We start from the raw sequence: 20,630 nt of genomic DNA on the forward strand, positions 1-20,630 counted from the left end.
TCATAGGTAGGGACAGGAAAAAAGATTTATATTTTATGGCCAAATTCGGCGTTATTTTGTGCTAAATTCGGTTTTATTTTTTAAATTTGGTGTAGTATTTTTGTAAATCGGCGTTATTTCTTTGCCAAATTGAGTATTATTTTTTATTAAATTCGGAGCTGTTTTGACAAAGTCGGTATTAATTTTTCCCAATTCGGTGTAATTTCTTGCCAAATTGAGTGTTATTTATTTTTCCAAATTGGTGTTTTCTGCCATATTCTATATGTTCGCCAAATTCAGTGTCTTTCGTCAAATTCCATCTTTTTTTGCCAAATTCCATCGCTTTTTGCCCAATTCTGTGGCTATTTGTCCAAACTCCTCGGTTTCTTTTCTATTTATTCGAAAAATTGGTGATTTTTTTTGTCACGTTCAGTGATTTTTTTTGTCACATTCAGTGGTTTTTTTGCCAAAATTTGCGGATAGCGAGATATATTTCGATAATGCGAAGCCAATCAAAAGTCCTTTGGAATTCTTAAAATTAAATATGTGGCACATCTTGACAATATGAAAATATAATCGCTGTTTCGACGAAAAATAAATTATACAATCCGGGAGTAAAAGCTAATTTTTCTTCCTACAGATTGTAGAGTGTAATACACTGTTGTAATACACTGAAATTCTGCGCTAAACAATCATTGCATTTATGAAATTAATTTATGCCAACATCATTTTATAGTGTAACTATTTTCCATACCAACTTCTTACCTTTTCTCTTACATACCTACTTCATGCAGTTTAATCGTCATGCCAATTTGGATTTCACAGATTGGGAATCGCTACCGGGTTGTAACTTCTTTCTGAAGTTAGTTTTATTTATTTATTTGATAATCCTCAGGTCAAGAACGTACTAAACACACCAACTTAGTTTTTACATTTATTTCGTTAGTGCGTTTGCATCGAACTATCAATTCGACGTGTAATTACTCATCTCTGGGGAAACAAAGTGATTAATAACATCTGCCGTCTTTCGAGCATTATTAATGCATTATGCTGTAGCACATTAATAAAGGCCCGTGTTCATAGTTAAAACAAATGCACACTGCGACATTGTGTGCTGTATTAAATACACCCAGCAGACTGTCCTTAGATCGTATCCTTTAATTAGCCGTGATTTTATAGTACACACAGGCCGCACCCAGACAGCGATTAGTTTCAACCCGGCCCATGGAAGAAATTCCTGGTAAAAATAAAATGAATGTACTCTCAAAAACATGCGTTTTGAGGCACAAATTGTTGGCGTGGCGCGTCAGGAAAGGGGTGCCATTCATATCGGTGCGTTATACCATAAACATTAACGTCACGGACTCTATAGTTTTGACTTTATGTCCTAGGACCGTTGGTGTTGCTTCGTGTCGAGGTGGACCGTGAACTTAAGTTTTTGAGTCAGGTCTGGGCATGACCAAGTGTAAAGCGGGCTATGGCTCAGGGGTCACCAAAGGATGACCATGCGCGTTCTAGAGCTTAGGACATTGCATCGTGACGTTGGGTGTGTGGGAGGTTTTACGGGCCAGAATGACCTACATCCTTTTTTGTGTATATAACTTGCCCCCATCTACCATATTCGGAAAATATCGTTCCCAGAAACTGCTTCATGTTAACACCCAAGAAGTAGAATGAGAATACCAATAAGGATTTTGGATACTTCCTTTAAAGGGGCCCTCAGACATTCAATAATATTGTGAAACTGTCAAAATATTGACCATCTGAGTGCACATATTAACATACTGTCAATACCAGAAATAGTGACAGGCAATATTGATGGACCTCAAAATATTCTCAGTATTGTCAAATCATACTAAACGTCTGAGGTAAAGTATTGACTGTTTGGCAATATTCTCCATTCAGACGTTGACAGAGCTTCATGAACCAGCCACACAGTGTTAGCGTGCACTGTCAATTTTTTCAATTTGCTTTTATGTACATAAAACCCCAGATTTAGTTTAAAGAAGTTTTTTAACACAAAATAATATTAATAGACCTATGCAATCATTGTATATACCACATTAGGATGGTTAACGGAGGATACTCTAGGACACTACTTATGTCATTAATTTGAAAATATAGTACAAATTGTTATATTACGTAGCAGTTTGGAAAACAGTTCCCATTTCGAAAAATACGTCATATATCTGCACTGACTGGTGAGAGATCTGCGAAATCCGTATCAGTTTCACCAAATTATCACAAATAGCGAAAAAGTGTTTTACATTAATTGCCTGTGTAGGTCCTTGCTAGGCAGATGTAACTGCTTCACAGATTTCCATAGAATTTTACTAATTGTGTTTGCTGATCTTACAGATCTAAACTTCGAGCATTAGAATGACCAGCTTGTCGCCAGAAACCTCGAAGTTACCCCTAATCTCTTGTCGATTTGGATAGCCTCTCTCATTAATGCATTTTGCTTTTCTATTTTATCTCCTATCAACACTAATAACTTGTCGTACGGTGTAGGACTCATCGGAAAATAATTTATCAAATATTTCGGGTACGTGGTTCAGATTTCAGTCAGTAAATTAACATGTAACCAGTCGCTCCTTTTTTTTTCAACCATTCTCAGACGCATTTCGACTTTTTCGTTGTTGTCTGTTCCTTGACTAGATTAGATTAGATTAGTGCTTGTTCCATATATCATGAATACGACACTTCGTAATGATGTGGAACGTGTCAGGCTAATAAAATGTGTCTGTACAAGATACTACATGACACTTTTTTTTTTCAAGCTGTAGCTAATATAATAGCAGCACACTCTTCCTTTTGGGTATTCGACATCTCAGCCTTGTAAAATCACGTTTTCAACTGACAGTTTTTGTAAGTGTCATTGATGGTGTGAGGTCGCTTCAATATACTAAAGGCTTTAAAAACTAGTATTGCCAGTGTATATGTTTTACGTGTGCTGGCCCCTTAAGATTGGAAACAGCACAAGCCGAAAAATGAGTGTGTATCGGCAACTGACTCTGAAAAGAGTTAATTTTAATAAGACACGTAATGAGAACATTTGTTTGGGACATGTTTCCTACGATATAAGCAGAAAACTAATCTTCAGAGTATTATGAAGCAGATACTGATATTAAAGTGGGGATAATATAAAAAAGATCAGGAAATGTGATGTCTGCCTATCCATTCATTTTACGACCCTGAGCATGAAAAAGTCATTCGAGAGGTACTATATGGCAACAACTTAAATATCTGCATCTGTCTAAAAATACGTATTTGAAATTTGTGATAAAAAATTTCGACAAATCGCATTCCTTCCAATCGACCATCGAAATTCGTGGGCTTGGTCAAAGAGAAGCAAGAACTTAAAGATAAGCAACAATGTACAGATATATCTTCACGCTATGTGTTTTGTGGTGCCCAAATTGCTGTGGTTTTCAAACAGAAACTAAACATACAACAAGGAAATTTGTGTCAGCTGTATTCGTTATCGCTTATCATGGCTGGCGGTAAAAATACATCGTTACTATATCATTCCTTACCCCTTTTTCTCACAGTTAAACCGAAATTTGTGCAAGTAAATTAAATTACACAAAATATCAGTATGAAGTGTAACAGAATCCTCTATAAATTCAATGCATTATTTATCGGTTGCGGGCAGTGTCGTGTTGGGAAATTATCGATGACAGTCACACCGATAAATATCGTCAACAGTTAACACGTTCACAAATGTTGCTCATAAATTACGCGTCCACTTTCATGCGAGTCAATACTTGACCTTCCCAGGTTGTCGTTAGAATTTGTCGCATATTCGGTACATGAGCTGTAATATTTCACGTGTTTACTATAAATACACTGCGGTAGATGATTTTCTTCCTCTTATTTTGTATGCCTTAGGTCCCAATTAGAACCTATTTGACGTTTATTAAGCGCCATGAACTTGCGATGGACATATCTACATTGTCACCGCAATTATATTTATTTTTGATGTAAAATTTGTGTCATATTTTAGTATGAGAGAGAGGTATAAGATTTCACTCTTGTTCTTAGTTTTTTTTGACCAAATTGTTTTAACATAGATGTATAAAGTAAGTGCAACGGTTCATTGAAAACGATCTGCAGTCGTGCCACATTTGATATATGCAAGCATCTAACTGCAGTCGTGCCACATTTGATATATGCAACCATCTAAATAACTTTTCAGCTATCCCACATCATGTTTCAGGTGCTTTCTATTTGCAGCATATCTCACATGTTCATCTCTTATTAGTATCGTAATATTTTTTTCTGAATTCTCACATACAAATGTGAAATAATTATCTGAACTAAGTAAGTTTCAACAGTTTTACTCTAGCTGCTTAAATAATGTAAATAGATAGCTTGTTTCTCATATTTACCTGTTGTTTGTTTACTTACATGTAAGTGATACAACATGTACCAGTTCTTCCACATTTTGGGGTCATAAACTTTATTTAGCTGATTCCAGAATCCCTACAGAACTCCTATTATCTCATCATAAAAAAGAATGCTCTCCCAAAGGTTTATTTCAGTCAGCTGTAACTGATATGTTACTGACTGCAATATTCACTACTACAGATTCCAATGAATAGTGTTCTTTCACTGTTTACGTGATTTCTCTACTGTTGACAGCCATTGTATTGTTTAATATTTGTGGCAGTGGTAGAGTACATTTCACCTTAATGTTGAAGTTGCAAACATAACTAAAAGGCCCGTGGTGGTGGTGGAAACATTAATAAGTAGAGAGAAGGAAACTGTTGTATAATGTGGAGAGGAAAAGAAGATGGAGAGGGACCTAACAGATTAGAATGGGGATAGCCATTTCATGCTTGGAAGGAAGGTAGTTGTGAAGAAATTTGAAAGTAGAAAAAACAGTATGCATGCTGGAAGAGAAAAGCCATCTAAAGGAGTAAATATCAGGACTGTAATCTGTACATAGCACTGACAATTCGAAAGTTAACTGGCAAAACTTTAATGAAGAGGAAAACATAAAGATGAAATAGAAAATATCAGTTTGGGTTTGGGAGAAATGTATGAACACACAAGGTAATACTGACCACATGTCTTAGAAAATTGTAGATTTAGAGAAAGCTTTTGACAGTGTTGATGGGACTCTTCGAAATTTTAAAGGTAGCCAGGATAAAATAACGGTCTCTTAAATTGACATACACCGGAAGAGCAGTTGCTGACCACATGCCCCGCCATGTCTGCATTCAGTGATGCCTATGGGCTGAGGATGACGTGTCATCCAGTTGGTACTGTTGGGCCTACATGGCTTGTTCGGGTGGAGTATAGTTTTTTAGGCTAAAATAAAAGGAGTGAAAGGTTATTCACAACTTGGACAGAAATTAGACTGCAGTTATACAGGTCAAAGAACATAAAAGGAAATCAGTAGTTGAGAAGGGAGTGAGACAGGGTTGTGGCTTATCCCCATTGTTACTCAGTACATACATTATGCAAGTGATAAAAGAAACCAAGAAGGATATTGGTACGGGAAGTAAAGTGCAGTGAGAAGAAATAAAAATTTAGAGGTTTACAGATGACATAGCAATTCTGTCAGAGACAGCAAAGGACCTGGAAGAGTGGTGTAAAAGGATAAATAATGTCAAAAAGATGTCATAGGGTGGACATCAACAGAACTAAAACAAGGGTAATGGAATGTTGTCAATTAGGTGATGCTAAGTGAATGTGATTAGGAAATGACACACTAAAAGTAATAGTTGTGTTTTGCTAATTGGGCAGCAAAATAACTGATGATGGCCAAAGCAGAGAGGATATAAAATGCAGATTGGCTGTAGCAAGAAAATGACTACAGAAAGAGAGAAAGTGTTAGCATCAAATATAAATTTGTTAGAAAATTAAGCAGTTCAGACAAGAAGAAAATAGAAGCTTTTGAAATTTGGTGCTGTAGCAGAATGCTAAAGATTAGATGGGTAGATCTAATAACTAATTGGTAGGTACTGAATGCCACTAGAGAAAAAAGAAATTTATGACACAATGTAACTAAAAGAAGGGTCTGATTGGACACATTCTGAGGCATCAAGGAGTATTTAGTTTGATAATTGAGAGTAGTGTGGGAAGTAAAAATTGTGGGAGGGGGCGTAGGCATGAATGAGCAAGTAGGTTTAGATGGTTTGGGGTTGCAGTAGCTATGCTGGAATGAAGAGCCTTGCACAGGATAGACTGGTGTCAAGAACTGCATCAAATCACACTTTGGATTGAAAAGCATGATTGTATTATTTTACAGTCTCACTAATTCAAGTATGGCTTGAAGATAATATTTGCATTATAACTGCTCATCAGAATCAAGTCATAATTCAATAAAATTGAGTGCAATATTTTTGCAACTAAGTATTGTAGGATAATACATTATTTTCATGTCACATTTCTGCAAGAAGAAGGTATGATCTGTACTATTGTGTCAGGAGTATTGCAGTTGGGGCAACAGTGGCTACCTACAATTTGCAACTCTTTTTGAACATATTTGATATAGGTTTACCTACAGTTTATTTGGCTTGCATAGTCTTCAGGGTGCACCCAGTTTTGATGATCGTATTTTGGGTCAAGCAACATTAGGAGATAAATGTGAATGTTTTCTCATTAAATATTGTAAAGACATTTTCCATGTGGGATTGCCACAAGACAAACTGTAGATTTTTGTTTTTATTGTTTATTGCTATCAATGAAATGTAATTATGATATGTAGAGCTGACTAGAAGTTAATGGAATGGTATCATATATGTGTGATTGGTTTTGCATACCTTGCAGATATGGCTGGCTTTGGTCTACACACAGCAAATGCTTCCATAAACCAAGTGAAAATAAAAAGTTATATATAGAGTAAACAGATACATATCTCTTTCCATGAAAAAACCAAGGAACTGCCATTTGAACTCATAATGACATAATTAATTAGCTGTGTCACTTTTACCACCACCACCACCACCACCAATAACAACAACAACCACCACAACAACAGCAGCAAATTTATTTTGTGATAGGCTCTGCAAAATTTCAGAACATTTCTGCCTTCAGAGAAACAAGAAAGACTTGTAGATATCTATTATACTAAATTAGAGACATGCAGAAATTTTACCTGGTATTTATTTATATTTTTATTCATTTAGATCTCTGGGTCAGTGACACTTAATTACCTTATATTAAGTACTTTAATTTGAAAGTTTGGCTATGTGACACAGCAAATTATTACTTTTGTCACTTCTTTATTGCAGAGGCCAGTGAGGAGTGCCTTGCACTAATAAGACGCTCTTTGAAATCAGCTACAATGGAAACCTCTGGTTCTCAGTTTGAAGTAAAAGTGCCACACATATTTGTAACCTTGGGAGCTTCAGTAAGTACATAAAAATCACTGGAGTAAACTTTTTTTGGCTTGTTAGTTTACCTGGCTTTAGTGACAAATATAGCCATGGGTGATTTGCATATTACAGCGCTGTTGACACTTGAAGGAAACTGTTCTCTTAAAATATTTACTACTAGACTATATGCATGTATACTTCTATATTAACATTTTATTTTATTATTTCTTGTTGCTGTATAAATCTTTCAACTTAAATGTGCTATGATGTTTTCCATCTAAAATTCTGCATCTTGTTGGAATTTTGTAGATTTTTTAGCAATTTTTTCATTGCTGTACCTTTGAGGTCCATGATTGGAATACAGGTCCAGCTATTTGGATTTACATTTTTCTTGGTTATTCCAAAATACATCTGATGAATTTGAAAATAGAGCCTCCTGAAGGGCCATTCTAGATGCCAGTACTAATCTGTGTAAGTTACCATTTTGTCAAAGACTTAGAACTTGGTAACTACAGACATGATTAAACAGGAGTTGGTATCAGAATGAATTGCAAATATTGCAATTATGGTTCCACATCAGTTGCTGAATATTTCAGAAGAAATGAAAATTTGTGCTGGTCTGGGACTCGAACCCAGATTTTCCACTTGTCACGAGCTGTCGCCTTAATCACTTTCGCAGTCCGAGCATGCTTCCAGGAGTGGCCCAAATTTCCATTTGTCCTGGTGGAGATTTCGGCTGCTCTTGGAAATGTGCTCAGATGGCCGAAGTGGTTAATGCGACCGCCCACAACAAGTGGGAAGTCTGGTACAAATTTTCATTTATTCTGAAATATTCTACAGCTGATGCGGAACCATAATTGCATCTTGCACAGTTCATTCTGAACTGAATGTGGCTATTAATCATCAACACTGTGCATCGGATGCTGATTGCCGGAGTTGGTTTATTTGTTGTGCTTTGCTGTTGTTTCTTCTGTGACCACTACTAGAAAGGATAGCAAGAAATGAGGCTGGAACTGAGTAATGGACGAAGCAAGTAAATGTTGACGGAAAAAATAACTCATTAGTGTGTGACTATTGAGGCTGCCACCTGATGTTTCCGTGACGTGCAAGGTTAACATAAATATATGTGTGTCTGTGGCGGGGGGGGGGGGGGGGGGGTGCTAAAATAAAATCCTACGTGTTTGTGGAGCCAAAATTGATTATTTTAAAACTAAGGAGAAACTATCCCAGCAGGCCTGATAGAATTACTGGTGATTAGCACCCAACAGGATATACCAGAGGTCAGCCTTCTTGAACAAATATTTTTGGATGAAGCTGAATGAAAGTGATGGAACCCCTACTGTAAAAAAATATTTGTATTAGCTATGGAGGAATGAGAACTAAGAAAGTGTCCATTTGTGTATGTTTTCTATAAAAGTGTACCAGTTGGGAAGTATGCATCAAATTTACTAAAGGCTAGAATTGTCATTCTCATTGCTAAAGCAGCAGTAATGTATTATTTAAAACAGCAGTACTGTATCACATCATTCAACTCATGAAACATGATTTGGGAAATCCCCGTGTTGTTGACTTGATAGTAAAATTTCCTACTCTCAGTGGCCTGATGGGTATGACCACTGCAGAGTTTCAAAATGAAATTTCCGTGCGTTATGGGCTTGATAATAAAACTTCCTGCTCTCAATGACCTGATGGGCATGACTACAGGAGAGTCATGACTACTGTAGACTGGAAGATATAACAAATATGGATTTTTAATTTACATGATTGAAACTCATTGCTCCCTCTTTATAAATTCTCTCAATAATGCTATTGAACAACACCCACAGATATTCTCAGCTTCCTTGAAATTTTAATACATACCTTACAGTGTGAGACTTTTTGAACACTTGTCTGAAGAATAGAATTGTTGAGTCTCATTCTAGTGTGGCAAATTTGCTGCCTTTGGAACAGAGGATGGGTAATACACTTTTAATGCTGCAAAAAAAGGTTCATAATTATGCTCTGTGCTTAGCTAGAACTGCCCATTGTTCAAATGAAGAATTATGTCACCATTTACATTTTTCCAGCCAAAGTCCAAAGTAATTGTAAAACTTTCGTATGATTGACTTTAGAATGTTACTACATTGCTACGAGTTGGTGAGTAATTCTGCAATGGCTGAAGAATATCCCATCAGTAGTGACCTTTTAAAGTTTTGGAGCTGTGAATGCAAAACACCAGGTCTTTCGTGAAGAGTAAACAAGAAAATGATGGATAGAGCTTCCTGGATTGTGTTAATTAACCTATTATTTTTGTTTCAAATATGAAAGTCAGCTTTAAGAAAAATTCTGGGAAACAGAGATTACCAGTTTCCACTGTATTGAGAAGTGTATGCCTTTAAATACGCTTAAATATATCACAGAGGCAGAGACAGAACATTTTGTTGGTATTACTTTCATTGCCAGTCAATAGTCTGTGGTTGCTATTACTCAGTTACTGAGAGGATGGCAGTTGTTAATTTGACTCTAGCAACAACATGACACATTGCTTCAACAATGTAATATTGGAAATCAATGTCACATTGCAATGTATCACAGCTAAATTCAGTATATCATGTGATGTCATCTCAAAACCACATTGTATACATTTTTGTGCCTCCCTTATAACAAAATTTGATTGCTAGGCCTGTTACTAAGCTCTTAAACAGAAGAGCTGAATATTCCTTTCTGAAAACCAGGAGAGAACCATAAATACTATGTAACTTCAGTATAATAACTCTCAGCAGCTGTAAAGCACTGTGGAGTTATGTTTGATGTTGGCTCAGTTGGACATTATAATGCATGAAGATTTGTAGTTGCTTTTAGTGTTCTTGTGGAAGTATCATACCATTTAAGACAACTTAAGAATTTTGGAGGGGCCTATGCAGCACACCATATTACGTAGCCAAATCCCAGTAGATGGCCTTGACGTGAAGCATGCCTGTGTGAATTGAATGCATAATGATCTCAGATGGCTGTTTAAATACTTTTATGAAAAGGGAGTGGGGTGGTAGGAGGAGGCAACTCCTCAAGAATATCTTTGAGAGTTTCCATTGTTGTTAATGACCTACACGTATGTGGAGAGCAGCTATGTTTAAGGTTGATTCTTATGTTCTGTTCATTATTGTGAAAATACATAAGATAAAACTGAAATTTTGTGTACCTTAGAAATGGAGAAAACATATTGATTTAATTTAAAATATTTCTGTGTGTAGTTTTAATGTTATTTAATTCTGAATAGGGAATATAGGTGCACTGTGTATGGACCATTTTCCTCTTTGTACACCATTGGAGCCAGGTCTAGTTACTAATTTGAATCCAACTTCTTTGACTCATTTTTGTGAGTGCTTGCATTACACCCTGAAGTCAGATCCACCTTCTTGTCTCAGTGTTATGTGCAATATGGACTATGGATGACTGTGACGAGAGATTCTGTAACATAGTGTTAATTTGTTTTGTTGCGGAAGTTAATGTAAATGTAAAGGAGAAGGTGAAGCATGGTACCTTCGTGTAAAGTGCTCCTCATCAATAACATTGGGGAGCCACTGAGCTCAACGCCATCGTTGAATGGCGTAATCACTATCAACAGTGTCACATGTAGTCATTCCACAAGACTCTGCAGAGATGTTTGGGGTTTGATTGTAGCATGCCACATGGTGATCAGAACAGTACACCACTGCCACTGCTCTACTTTACAGACAAACTGGCATTGAAAATTTCCTCCAACACCTAGTTTCAAAGTAACACAAATAAACAATGGTGAATCAAAGCAAGCATCACCGTTGGCTTTGCATTCATCTTCTGGAATGTGTGTAGTGGGGTGTGGAAGTCTGTTCTTTGGAATAGATGAGAATTTATCACGGAAGGGTGCTTGATGATCGCCCTTGTGCCCCTCCCCCTCGCACCTACCCCCCCCTCCCTCCCCCTCTCTCTCTCTCTCTCTCTCTCTCTCTCTCTCTCTGACACACACACACACACACACACACACACACACACACACACACACACACACACGCGGAGGGGGGTCGGTCTCTCTCTCTCTCTCTCTCTCTCTCTCTCTCTCTCTCTCTCTCTCTCCTCTCTCTCTCTCTCTCTCTCTCTGACACACACACACACACACACACACACACACACACACACACACACACACACACACACACGGAGGGGGGGGGGGGGGGAAGAGAGAGAGAGAGAGAGAGAGAGAGAGAGAGAGAGAGAGAGAGAGAGAGAGAGAGATGGTCATCTAGGGATGCTGTGAGTTGTTTTATAAAAAATCCATTAAAATTTTTCACTTCACTTATCTCAGTTACACAGGGTGTCCCACGACGAATGGTCGATATTCAGAAATATGACATGAACAGTCATTTGAAGTAAAAACTTCATATGAACATATGCTCTATACTGAATGTTTTTGAGATATAACACAGTGATGTGGATGAGTAGGAAAAACAAACCTGTGATGTTCAGATATGGCATTAGTTGTGTACTGCTTGACACAGTCACATTGTGTAATATCTAGGCGTAATGTTGCAAAGCGATGCGAAATAGAATGAGCATGTGAGGAGTGTGATAAGGGTGGTGAATGGTTGCCTTAGGTTTATTGGGAGAATTCTAGGAAAGTGTGGTTAATCTGTAAAGGAAACTGCATTTAGGACACTGGTGCTTCCTATTGAATAGTGCTCAAGTGTTTGGGATCCATAACAGGTCAGATTGAAGGAGGACATCAAAGCAAATGAGATGCAGGTGCTAGATTTGTTAGCGGTATGTTCAAACAACATGTAAATGTTATGGAGGTGCTTCGGGAGCTCAAACGGGAATCCCTGGAGCAATGCAATTTTCTTTTTGAAGAACATTATTGGGGAAAAACCAACATTTGAAGCTGACTGCTGATTGATTTTACTGCCGCCAACATACATTGTGCCTAAGCACCACAGAGACAAGATATGAGAAATTAGGGCTCATACGGAGGCATATGGACAGTTGTTTTTCTCTCGTTTTATTTGCAAGTGGAACAGGAAAGGAAATGACAAGTAGTGGTACAGGGTACCCTCTGCCATGCACCTTATGGAGGCTTACAGAGTATCTATGTAGATGTAGGTGTAATGCACATGTTATTTATTTTCTTTATTATTCAATAAATTGTCAGGTTTACACACGTGCAACAGTTAGTAAACATTACAGCATGTGTTTTATGAAGTGTCAGTGGAGAAATACGTACTTTAACACATTCGCTTCTAAGCATTGTCATACACATCACATTACAGTGGTTGTACAGTTCACGACAAATGTTTGACTGTGTCACTGTCAACTTCAGAGCATTTGTGCATTCTTTGGAAAACATGTTTGGTTGTTTGTCTGAGTGCTTCTGAACATTCCCTAATGGTGACAACAGAGTCTGTGATATGAGCAGGACTTCATCTCGCGCAGCTGTCTTTTGTTTGTACACCTTTGACCTTCATCCAATTCCATAAATAAAATTCTAATGCCATAAGGTCTGACGACCTTGGTAGCCAGTTAATTTTACTACCGCAACCAGTCCAGCAGTTGAACGGAATGGACAGTGTCTTGAAAGGAGGATATAAGATGAACATCAACAAAAGCAAAACGAGGATAATGGAATGTAGTCTAATTAAATCGGGTGATGCTGAGGGAATTAGATTAGGAAATGAGACACTTAAAGTAGTAAAGGAGTTTTGCTATTTAGGAAGTAAAATAACTGATGATGGTCGAAGTAGAGAGGATATAAAATGTAGACTGGCAATGGCAAGGAAAGCGTTTCTGAAGAAGAGAAATTTGTTAACATCGAATATAGATTTAAGTGTCAGGAAGTCATTTCTGAAAATATTTGTTTGAAGTGTAGCCATGTATGGAAGTGAAACATGGACGATAACTAGTTTGGACAAGAAGAGAATAGAAGCTTTCGAAATGTGGTGCTACAGAAGAATACTGAAGATAAGGTGGATAGATCACGTAACTAATGAGGAGGTATTGAATAGGATTGGGGAGAAGAGAAGTTTGTGGCACAACTTGACTAGAAGAAGGGATCGGTTGGTAGGACATGTTTTGAGGCATCAAGGGATCACAAATTTAGAATTGGAGGGCAGTGTGGAGGGTAAAAATCGTAGAGGGAGACCGAGAGATGAGTACACTAAGCAGATTCAGAAGGATGTAGGTTGCAGTAGGTACTGGGAGATGAAGAAGCTTGCACAGGATAGAGTAGCATGGAGAGCTGCATCAAACCAGTCTCAGGACTGAAGACCACAACAACAACAACCAGTCCAGCGATTAGGGTAAGTGCAGTTGACATTTCCCTCACATGTCTGGGTAAAATGTGTTTTATTTTGGAAACCATTTGGACTAGGGCATATGTCCATATGAACTTCTTGCTTCAAATGAGTGTTCCTGTCATGTCCCTGAGCACTGACCATTCCTCCTGTGGCACCTGTGTATGCAAGGATGTAAAAATGCACAACAGTAATTACTACTATTTTGCTGCTTTAATTATGATGCTCTGCTGTTATTAACAGAATAAAAATATAAAGTAGTGTTCCAATATCTTCTTGCAGAAAAATGTCTTTATGTAGACATTCATATCAATATGTGTTTGAATTTGTGTTACCCAACTGTATTATGTTCTGCATTGATGTTGCTGCTTGTACCCGCCAGTGTAACTGCTAAATTTCAAATATTTAAATAAATCAACATATCCTTACTAATTGTGTGTATGTGTAACAGCATGCCATGAGTGTTTCCACATACATTTTTGTGGAATTTTACATTTTGGGAGACAATTTTTCTGTATATCATTTGTATTGTGTTTGATTTCTTCATTTTTTTTGGTATGCCATGTGTTATGTTTCACGAGGTATTGACATACTGCAGAATTGATACAATGGATTCTTTCTTTTTGTCTTATATTTAGTGTGCATCCTCTCCATTGGAACTACATTCTGAAATAGGAATACTATACTCTGATTAAAATTACTTTGTGATTGACGTTTCAGTGAGTCATGTGGTAAGGGCCAGCCACCATCCAATTGTAATTCTTTCTCAACCATGTGCTCAATGTGTTGCCTGTTTTTTAGGTGCATGCAATGCCTTGTGAAGTGTGGCTGGCTGCATGCTGGCAATCCTGCCTCCCGCCACTGCAATCTGTCTGTCACAAAGTAATTTTAATCAGAGTATAGTTGATGAAATGTTTTATGCCCCACTTAAGTTCATATTATACACAACACACCTAATGTGTTTTTTTTCTGTAGATATTTTGCAATTGTCAAAAGTAGACATTCCAGGAACCAAAGCCATCCTGTTACCCTGAAAAGGCAGACTTGCGTCTAATCACTCCAGGGTGCACAACAAATGTTTTTTCAGAGTACCAACATATTGAAATGACAATGTTTGAAAGTTTTTAAGAAAAAAATATTATGCAAAATCAGGTAATGGATCAAAATTTCTTGATCGATTCAAACTTCGTCCTGGACTAGGACACAAATATAGAGCCTTGATTGTTCACTGACCACGTTGTTCATTAAGGTATGCAATCATACCATACAAACCCCAGTCAGAGCTTCTGTGAGCCAGTATTATTCTCAATTTTCAAAATCCTTAGCCCAGTACACCATTTCTATGTCAATAACTTTCATTATAGTATATGCTCTCCTGAAGAGTGAAATCACTCCTCTAGCAACACCTTTCTGAAGAAGACAGCATATTATTGCTCTTTAGCAAATTATGTGCTATGTTGAACACATTAAAACTGTTTACTTCTCCAGGACTCAAACCAGGTACTTGTCTTTCTCATAAAGTGCATTTCCGTTTACACTGTCAGAACATACCTCTTATTGGATAGCCCATACATGTGTACATGCAAGGCATGATCATCAAGGATCAAAAGGAGATACATAACATGTTTAAAAGTATTATGCTGAAGTATTCTCAATGGTCTATGATGTCCTTATGAAAATCACAGGGGATGTTTGATGTTGCATATTCAGTAGTAATGGTTTGTTATAAAGCTAATACATATTCATATTTATTATTTATAAAGTACTGAGATACTTTTTCAAATGTCCTAAAAAATCACAGAGGATGTTTGATTTTGAGAAAAGAACTTAGAAACACACTAAATGTGTCAAAGGGACATGCTGAAAATATAATGAAATGAAGATATAGTAACATTATTGCTATTGACACAGTAAGTTTTTATTTACAACTAGTGAATCTGTTCAGCTCCTTTGAATCAGAATGCCAATGGTTTTAATTGAAGCACAATCAGTGCCCACGTTAAAACTTTTCATATTCTCTTGCATAGAACTATTCCAATTTTTTTCTGTACACATATCAGTTAAAAAGTTGCAATTAATCTGGCCATTTGTAGTTTTTATTTTTTTGTGTTGTAGTAGCCAGTATAACAACAATGATGAGAGTAATGTAATATGTATGCAAAGTTGTAAAATAAGAATAAAAAATTCACTACTTAATTGTAGATGCAGATGTTCCAAATTTTGTATACAGTCATTTATTTCCTAAAAGTGTATGTTTTTCTTACTCTATAATGAAGCAACGATTCTGTGTTGTGTTGTAGACATGCTGGGATGGAATGGAGTTCATTTTACATGGATTATGTCATGATCGTGGAAAGTCTGTAGCTTTTTCTGAATTACTGTAAGTGTTGTGGTGGCTTGGGGAAGTGAAAGAGCTTATTTGGTGGTGTTGTTGCGTAGAGCATATAGCCTCCGTAATATGTCATATCTGTGGAAAAAATGTATGTAGAGACAATGGTATGTGTTAGAATAGCCATGATTTGTTGTGCATGATTCTGCATTACTCTTGGGCATGATAGTAGTTTATCAAATGTGTGTGTTTGCAGTGGTAGTATCAAAATTAAGAGAAAAGCAGGTCAGTATACTCCCCATTGCTGAAATTATGGTTTAGGAACAGAATAAACTGAATAGTGCATGTGGTCACTTCAGCATTCAGAGTAATTTCTGTTTCAAATTATTCTCTCTTTTTGGTTAGATATGACTTCATTAGATTCAACATAGTCTGTCATTTCTCTACTTTTCACAAGTTTTCTATTAATGTACATACTTTATACGTCTGGCATAGCAGTAAAATCATTAGTAGTCAGTGCTTAGAAATGGGAACTCTGTGTCTAAAAACAAGTGCAGTTAGTTGATAAATATCCCATTGGTTTACAACATTATGAAAAGGATAGGTTGCTACTCACTATACAGAGGAAACACTGAGTCACAGACAGGCAAAACAAAAAGACTGCTATATATTTTAGCTTTCAGACGAAAGATGTTCTTCTGAAGTAGAATAAATATATATAATCTCTCTCTCTCTCTCTCTCTCTCTCTCTCTCTCTCTCTCTCTCTCTCTCGCTCTCTCTCTCTCTCTCTCTCTCTCTCTCTCTCTCTCTCTCTCTCTCTCACACACACACACACACACAAAGCACAACTCTCGCACATAATCTGGCCACTGTGGCCAGAGATAGTGGTCATGTGTATGCAAATGTGCTTTGTGTGTGTGTGTGTGTGTGTGTGTTTGTGTGTGTGTGTGTGTGTGTGTGTGTGTGTGTGTGTGTGTGTGTGTGTGTTTTCTACTTCAGAAGAAGGGCTTTTGACTGAAAGCTAAAATGTGTAACAGTTACTTCTTTGTGCTTCTCTGTGCCTCAGTTCTCCTCTATGTGGTCAGTAGCTCTCTACTGTTTTCATAATATTGTTATTCCAGTCTGGACTTTTCATTAATCTACAATAGAGAATTAAAATTTTGTATACATTTATGCAAAATCTTACACATCCAAAACCACTGAGAGTACAAAAGTAAATATCGTGTTAAGTCAAAATGTCTGATCGAATAACAAGTATTTATTTGAATTTAATTGCTATACCATTGGCCTCAGCCACTGCTAACAGTTTTTGTCCTCTGCGCTGACTCCCCTACACCTTTTCTTTCTTTTATTTTTGGTCATGTCTCTCTCTCTCTCTCTTCTCGATACTTAAGAATTTCTGTGTTTTGTTTTTATATAAGTCACCAAATACCCAAATTTGTCTTTCACTGTCCATTCAGTCACAGGACTTTTTTGTTCTTAATCAAGTTGTACACAACTGTCTCTTATCTTCCATAAGGCTTTTGCCTACGTGCCACTCATTCCTTCGTGCAGCTGTATTACAATTCTTGCTCTCTACTGATTTAATTACACTTTTGTCTTCATCTGGTGTGTGTTGTCTGTAGCCGCCTCTATGCATGCTCTTTTTCCCTTATTGGTGTTTGATAATGAAAAATGTTGTGTGTGCTGCTCATTTAGTTCATATTGCCCCACGTGATATTGCTGTTCCCTTTTTGCCTGTACACTTTGTTACTATACATTCAGTGTGTGGCCTTTTTTTAGTGAAGTACTGCAGAAATTCTGGAAGGTATATTAAAAATCATTATTACAGTAATATTCCTTTACAGTTGTAACTGAAACTAATTTATTTGTTATCTCCCTACAGCATCAGTGTTGCCTTTTTCTTTTGATGATATATGATGGAAAAATAATAAAAATTGATATCAAGGTCAGAGTAAGTTCAAATAAAGCTGTCACCTATCCAAAGATTGGTTTGTGCTGTACTAGACACGATCCTATTGGAGGCAGTATGACATTGCCTTCCTCTAACCTCTGACCGAGTGAGGTGGCGCAGTGGTTAGCACACTGGACTCTCATTCGGGAGGACGATGGTTCAATCCCGTCTCCAGCCATCCTGATTTAGGTTTTCCGTGATTTCCCTAAATCGTTTCAGGCAAATGCCAGGATGGTTCCTTTGAAAGGGCACGGCCGATTTCCTTCCCAATCCTTCCCTAACCCGAGCTTGCGCTCCGTCTCTAATGACCTCGTTGTCGACGGGACGTAAAACACTAACCACCACCACCACCACCACCACCACCACCACCACCACCTAACCTCTGAATCGATTTCACCAAGTCAGTTGTAGGGGAAAATACAGTTTAACGTTGGGCATTTACAAAGATGACAGTGAAATAATGTATGTAGTTTAATTCCCTTTGTGTATCTTTTAATATCATAATAAACTGTACACACAACAGCAAAAACACAACATTGTATTAGGCTGGACAGGTACATGGGGACTTGTCTGGGTCTGTCATCCTGTCCCTAGCTACTTGTGAAATTTTCATGGATCACACTAATTCTCACAGGAACACTGCCAGTGGTTAGTTTAAATTGTGAATGCCATTCACAGTAACAGTGAAGAAACAGCAAGTAGAAGTATTTGCAGCACCAAACACCCAATCAGTACAGGTGTCACTACACACATTTGCAATTGTATTTGCAAAAACCCACCAGCAGCAAAGAGAATTTTCTCCTCCAGACAAGCTACAAAGCCTGCTGCAACCACTGGAGGACAACCCAGTACCGCCTCCAAACAGGCAGATAAAAGGATGTTTCCTAGTCATTTATTTGTATGAAGAGTCCACTGTTGTCTCCAAAAGAGAAACAGTAGGATGTCTGATGAGAGGAGGAGACAGTGTCAGAATATATGGGGGTTGAAGTCTGCCTGAAGGACTTCCAAAGTTTTTCTACCTCTTCGCTAGCTTTTATGAACTCCCAAACTCAGTAAAGAGAAGAAAGGAAATGCCTTTTGTACTGTAGTGGAACCTAAATGGGTTCAGGATGCATATGGTGGAGTAGAAACTGTCAGAAAAGAGAAGATTCTTGTACCCTATGTCTACAGGAGACACATTTTGGAGGTACTGATGTTTTTGTAATTAGGGGTTATAGTCTCTGCTGAATGGGGGTTGTGTTGGCACTGCCAAAGAAATCGAGCTGTTAGGAGCATCATATTTTGGGAAGCGGTATGCCTTCTGAAAACTTGGTAGATAAACAAACCAAATTGCTATGGGTTTCTACTGCACCATAGATCTCTCAGTATACTTGCCAGCCCTCGTGCATACTACTCAGTGGAATGCAGTCAATTACTCCCCTCCAGTGGTGGCATCCCAATGTGGATACACATAGCAGATCATGGAGTGCCTGAAACAAAGCTGTTAACATAGATGATCAGCAGGGCTAGCTAGACTCTGTACAGCCAACTGATTACATTTGAAGACCGCGCTTCGACATCCTGGGAATGGAGAGCTGTAATAAAAATGTGATTCTTCACACAAAAGACTTACCTCTTGCAAAATCTTCAGGTGAGCTATAAAGACAGCCTGTTCCCTACTAGAATGATGAGTGCCACAGAGCACCTTGCTGCCAACTGGGTTGAATGGAGGGGGGGGGGGGGGGGGGACACGACTTTGCAATGTTGTGGCAGGGATGTTATTGGTTTAAGAAGAGAGGGTCTTATAGTAAAACTGCAAAAAATCAATTGTGTTAAAATCTTCCACTAAAACATTAAAAACACAGACTGATGGATGTGTAAAACTGTAAAAGGTATAAAACAGTAAATTATGAAAGTCTAAATTAAGTGAAACGGAATTAGTATCTTAAAATATTAAAAATGTAAAATGTTTAAAGTATAAAACCATAAGGTCTCACTCTGAAAGTATGTTAAGTAAGGTTATATAAAAATTATCACTAAAATGTTAAAAGTATAGAACAATGGCTGTAGAAATAGTAAAATAGTAAAGATCATAAAATTAAAGAAGTGGAAATATGTAGAAGACCTAGAACTGAATTAAATATTAAAAACCATGAAAAGTATTAAACAAAAAATTATGAAAGTGAAACTATGTGCACCAACTAAAGTTACAGGGAGTAGGATGTGACAGTTATGGTTAATTGGATTTGTTTATGCTTTGTGGCATTATATGGCATGCAGTTTTATACTATGTACATGCACACCAAACTGCTGCTAGGACAGTGTGTGAGCCGATGTGCTACCACTGTCTCCTCTCAGTAAGTGGGGCTGTTTTTCATACATGCGCTGTGTCGAGGTGGAGGACAATTGGAAGAAGCCTTCAAAGTTTAAAAGTGTACTGTTAATAAAATCCTTCTGCTGGTTTAATGTGTTGCCAGTCTCTAGCAGACGATGTGTAAAAATCTCAATTTCTTCTAACAGTGTCAGCAGGTGTCCCTTATTTTCATTGTGCAGCACTTTCAAATGTGTACCAATGATTATAGGGACATGCTTCATATCATTTCATCCCCATCGACGTGCAAGTCGCTGAAATGGCGTCAAATTGAAAGACTTACACCCGGCGAACAGTTTACCTGACAGGAAGCCCTAGTCACTTGACATTTACATTTATTGTGAATTGAAGTGTGCTCTTTAAAGCACATTTCAAACGTCCACCTGATTG

At 37.5% G+C, this 20,630-nt stretch overlaps 1 protein-coding gene across 6 annotated transcripts in view; it reads left to right on the forward strand.

Annotated features, from left to right (window-relative positions):
* The window catches only part of LOC126297494 (glucose-6-phosphate 1-dehydrogenase), a 259,429-nt gene that overhangs the window by 176,879 nt on the left and 61,920 nt on the right, over nt 1-20,630 (forward strand). For 4 of the 6 annotated variants that reach the window (XM_049988376.1, XM_049988375.1, XM_049988378.1 and 1 more), the window contains one exon: nt 7,224-7,342. In XM_049988376.1, coding sequence (XP_049844333.1) covers nt 7,224-7,342 — 119 coding nt within the window. Of the gene's footprint in view, nt 1-3,359; nt 3,483-3,658; nt 4,303-7,223; nt 7,343-20,630 lie in introns of those variants that run through there. The other 2 variants (XM_049988377.1, XM_049988379.1) reach the window with 2 other exon arrangements.

This window comes from Schistocerca gregaria, chromosome X (genome assembly GCF_023897955.1).
Source record: "Schistocerca gregaria isolate iqSchGreg1 chromosome X, iqSchGreg1.2, whole genome shotgun sequence".
Classification (NCBI taxonomy): Eukaryota; Metazoa; Arthropoda; class Insecta; order Orthoptera; family Acrididae; genus Schistocerca; species Schistocerca gregaria.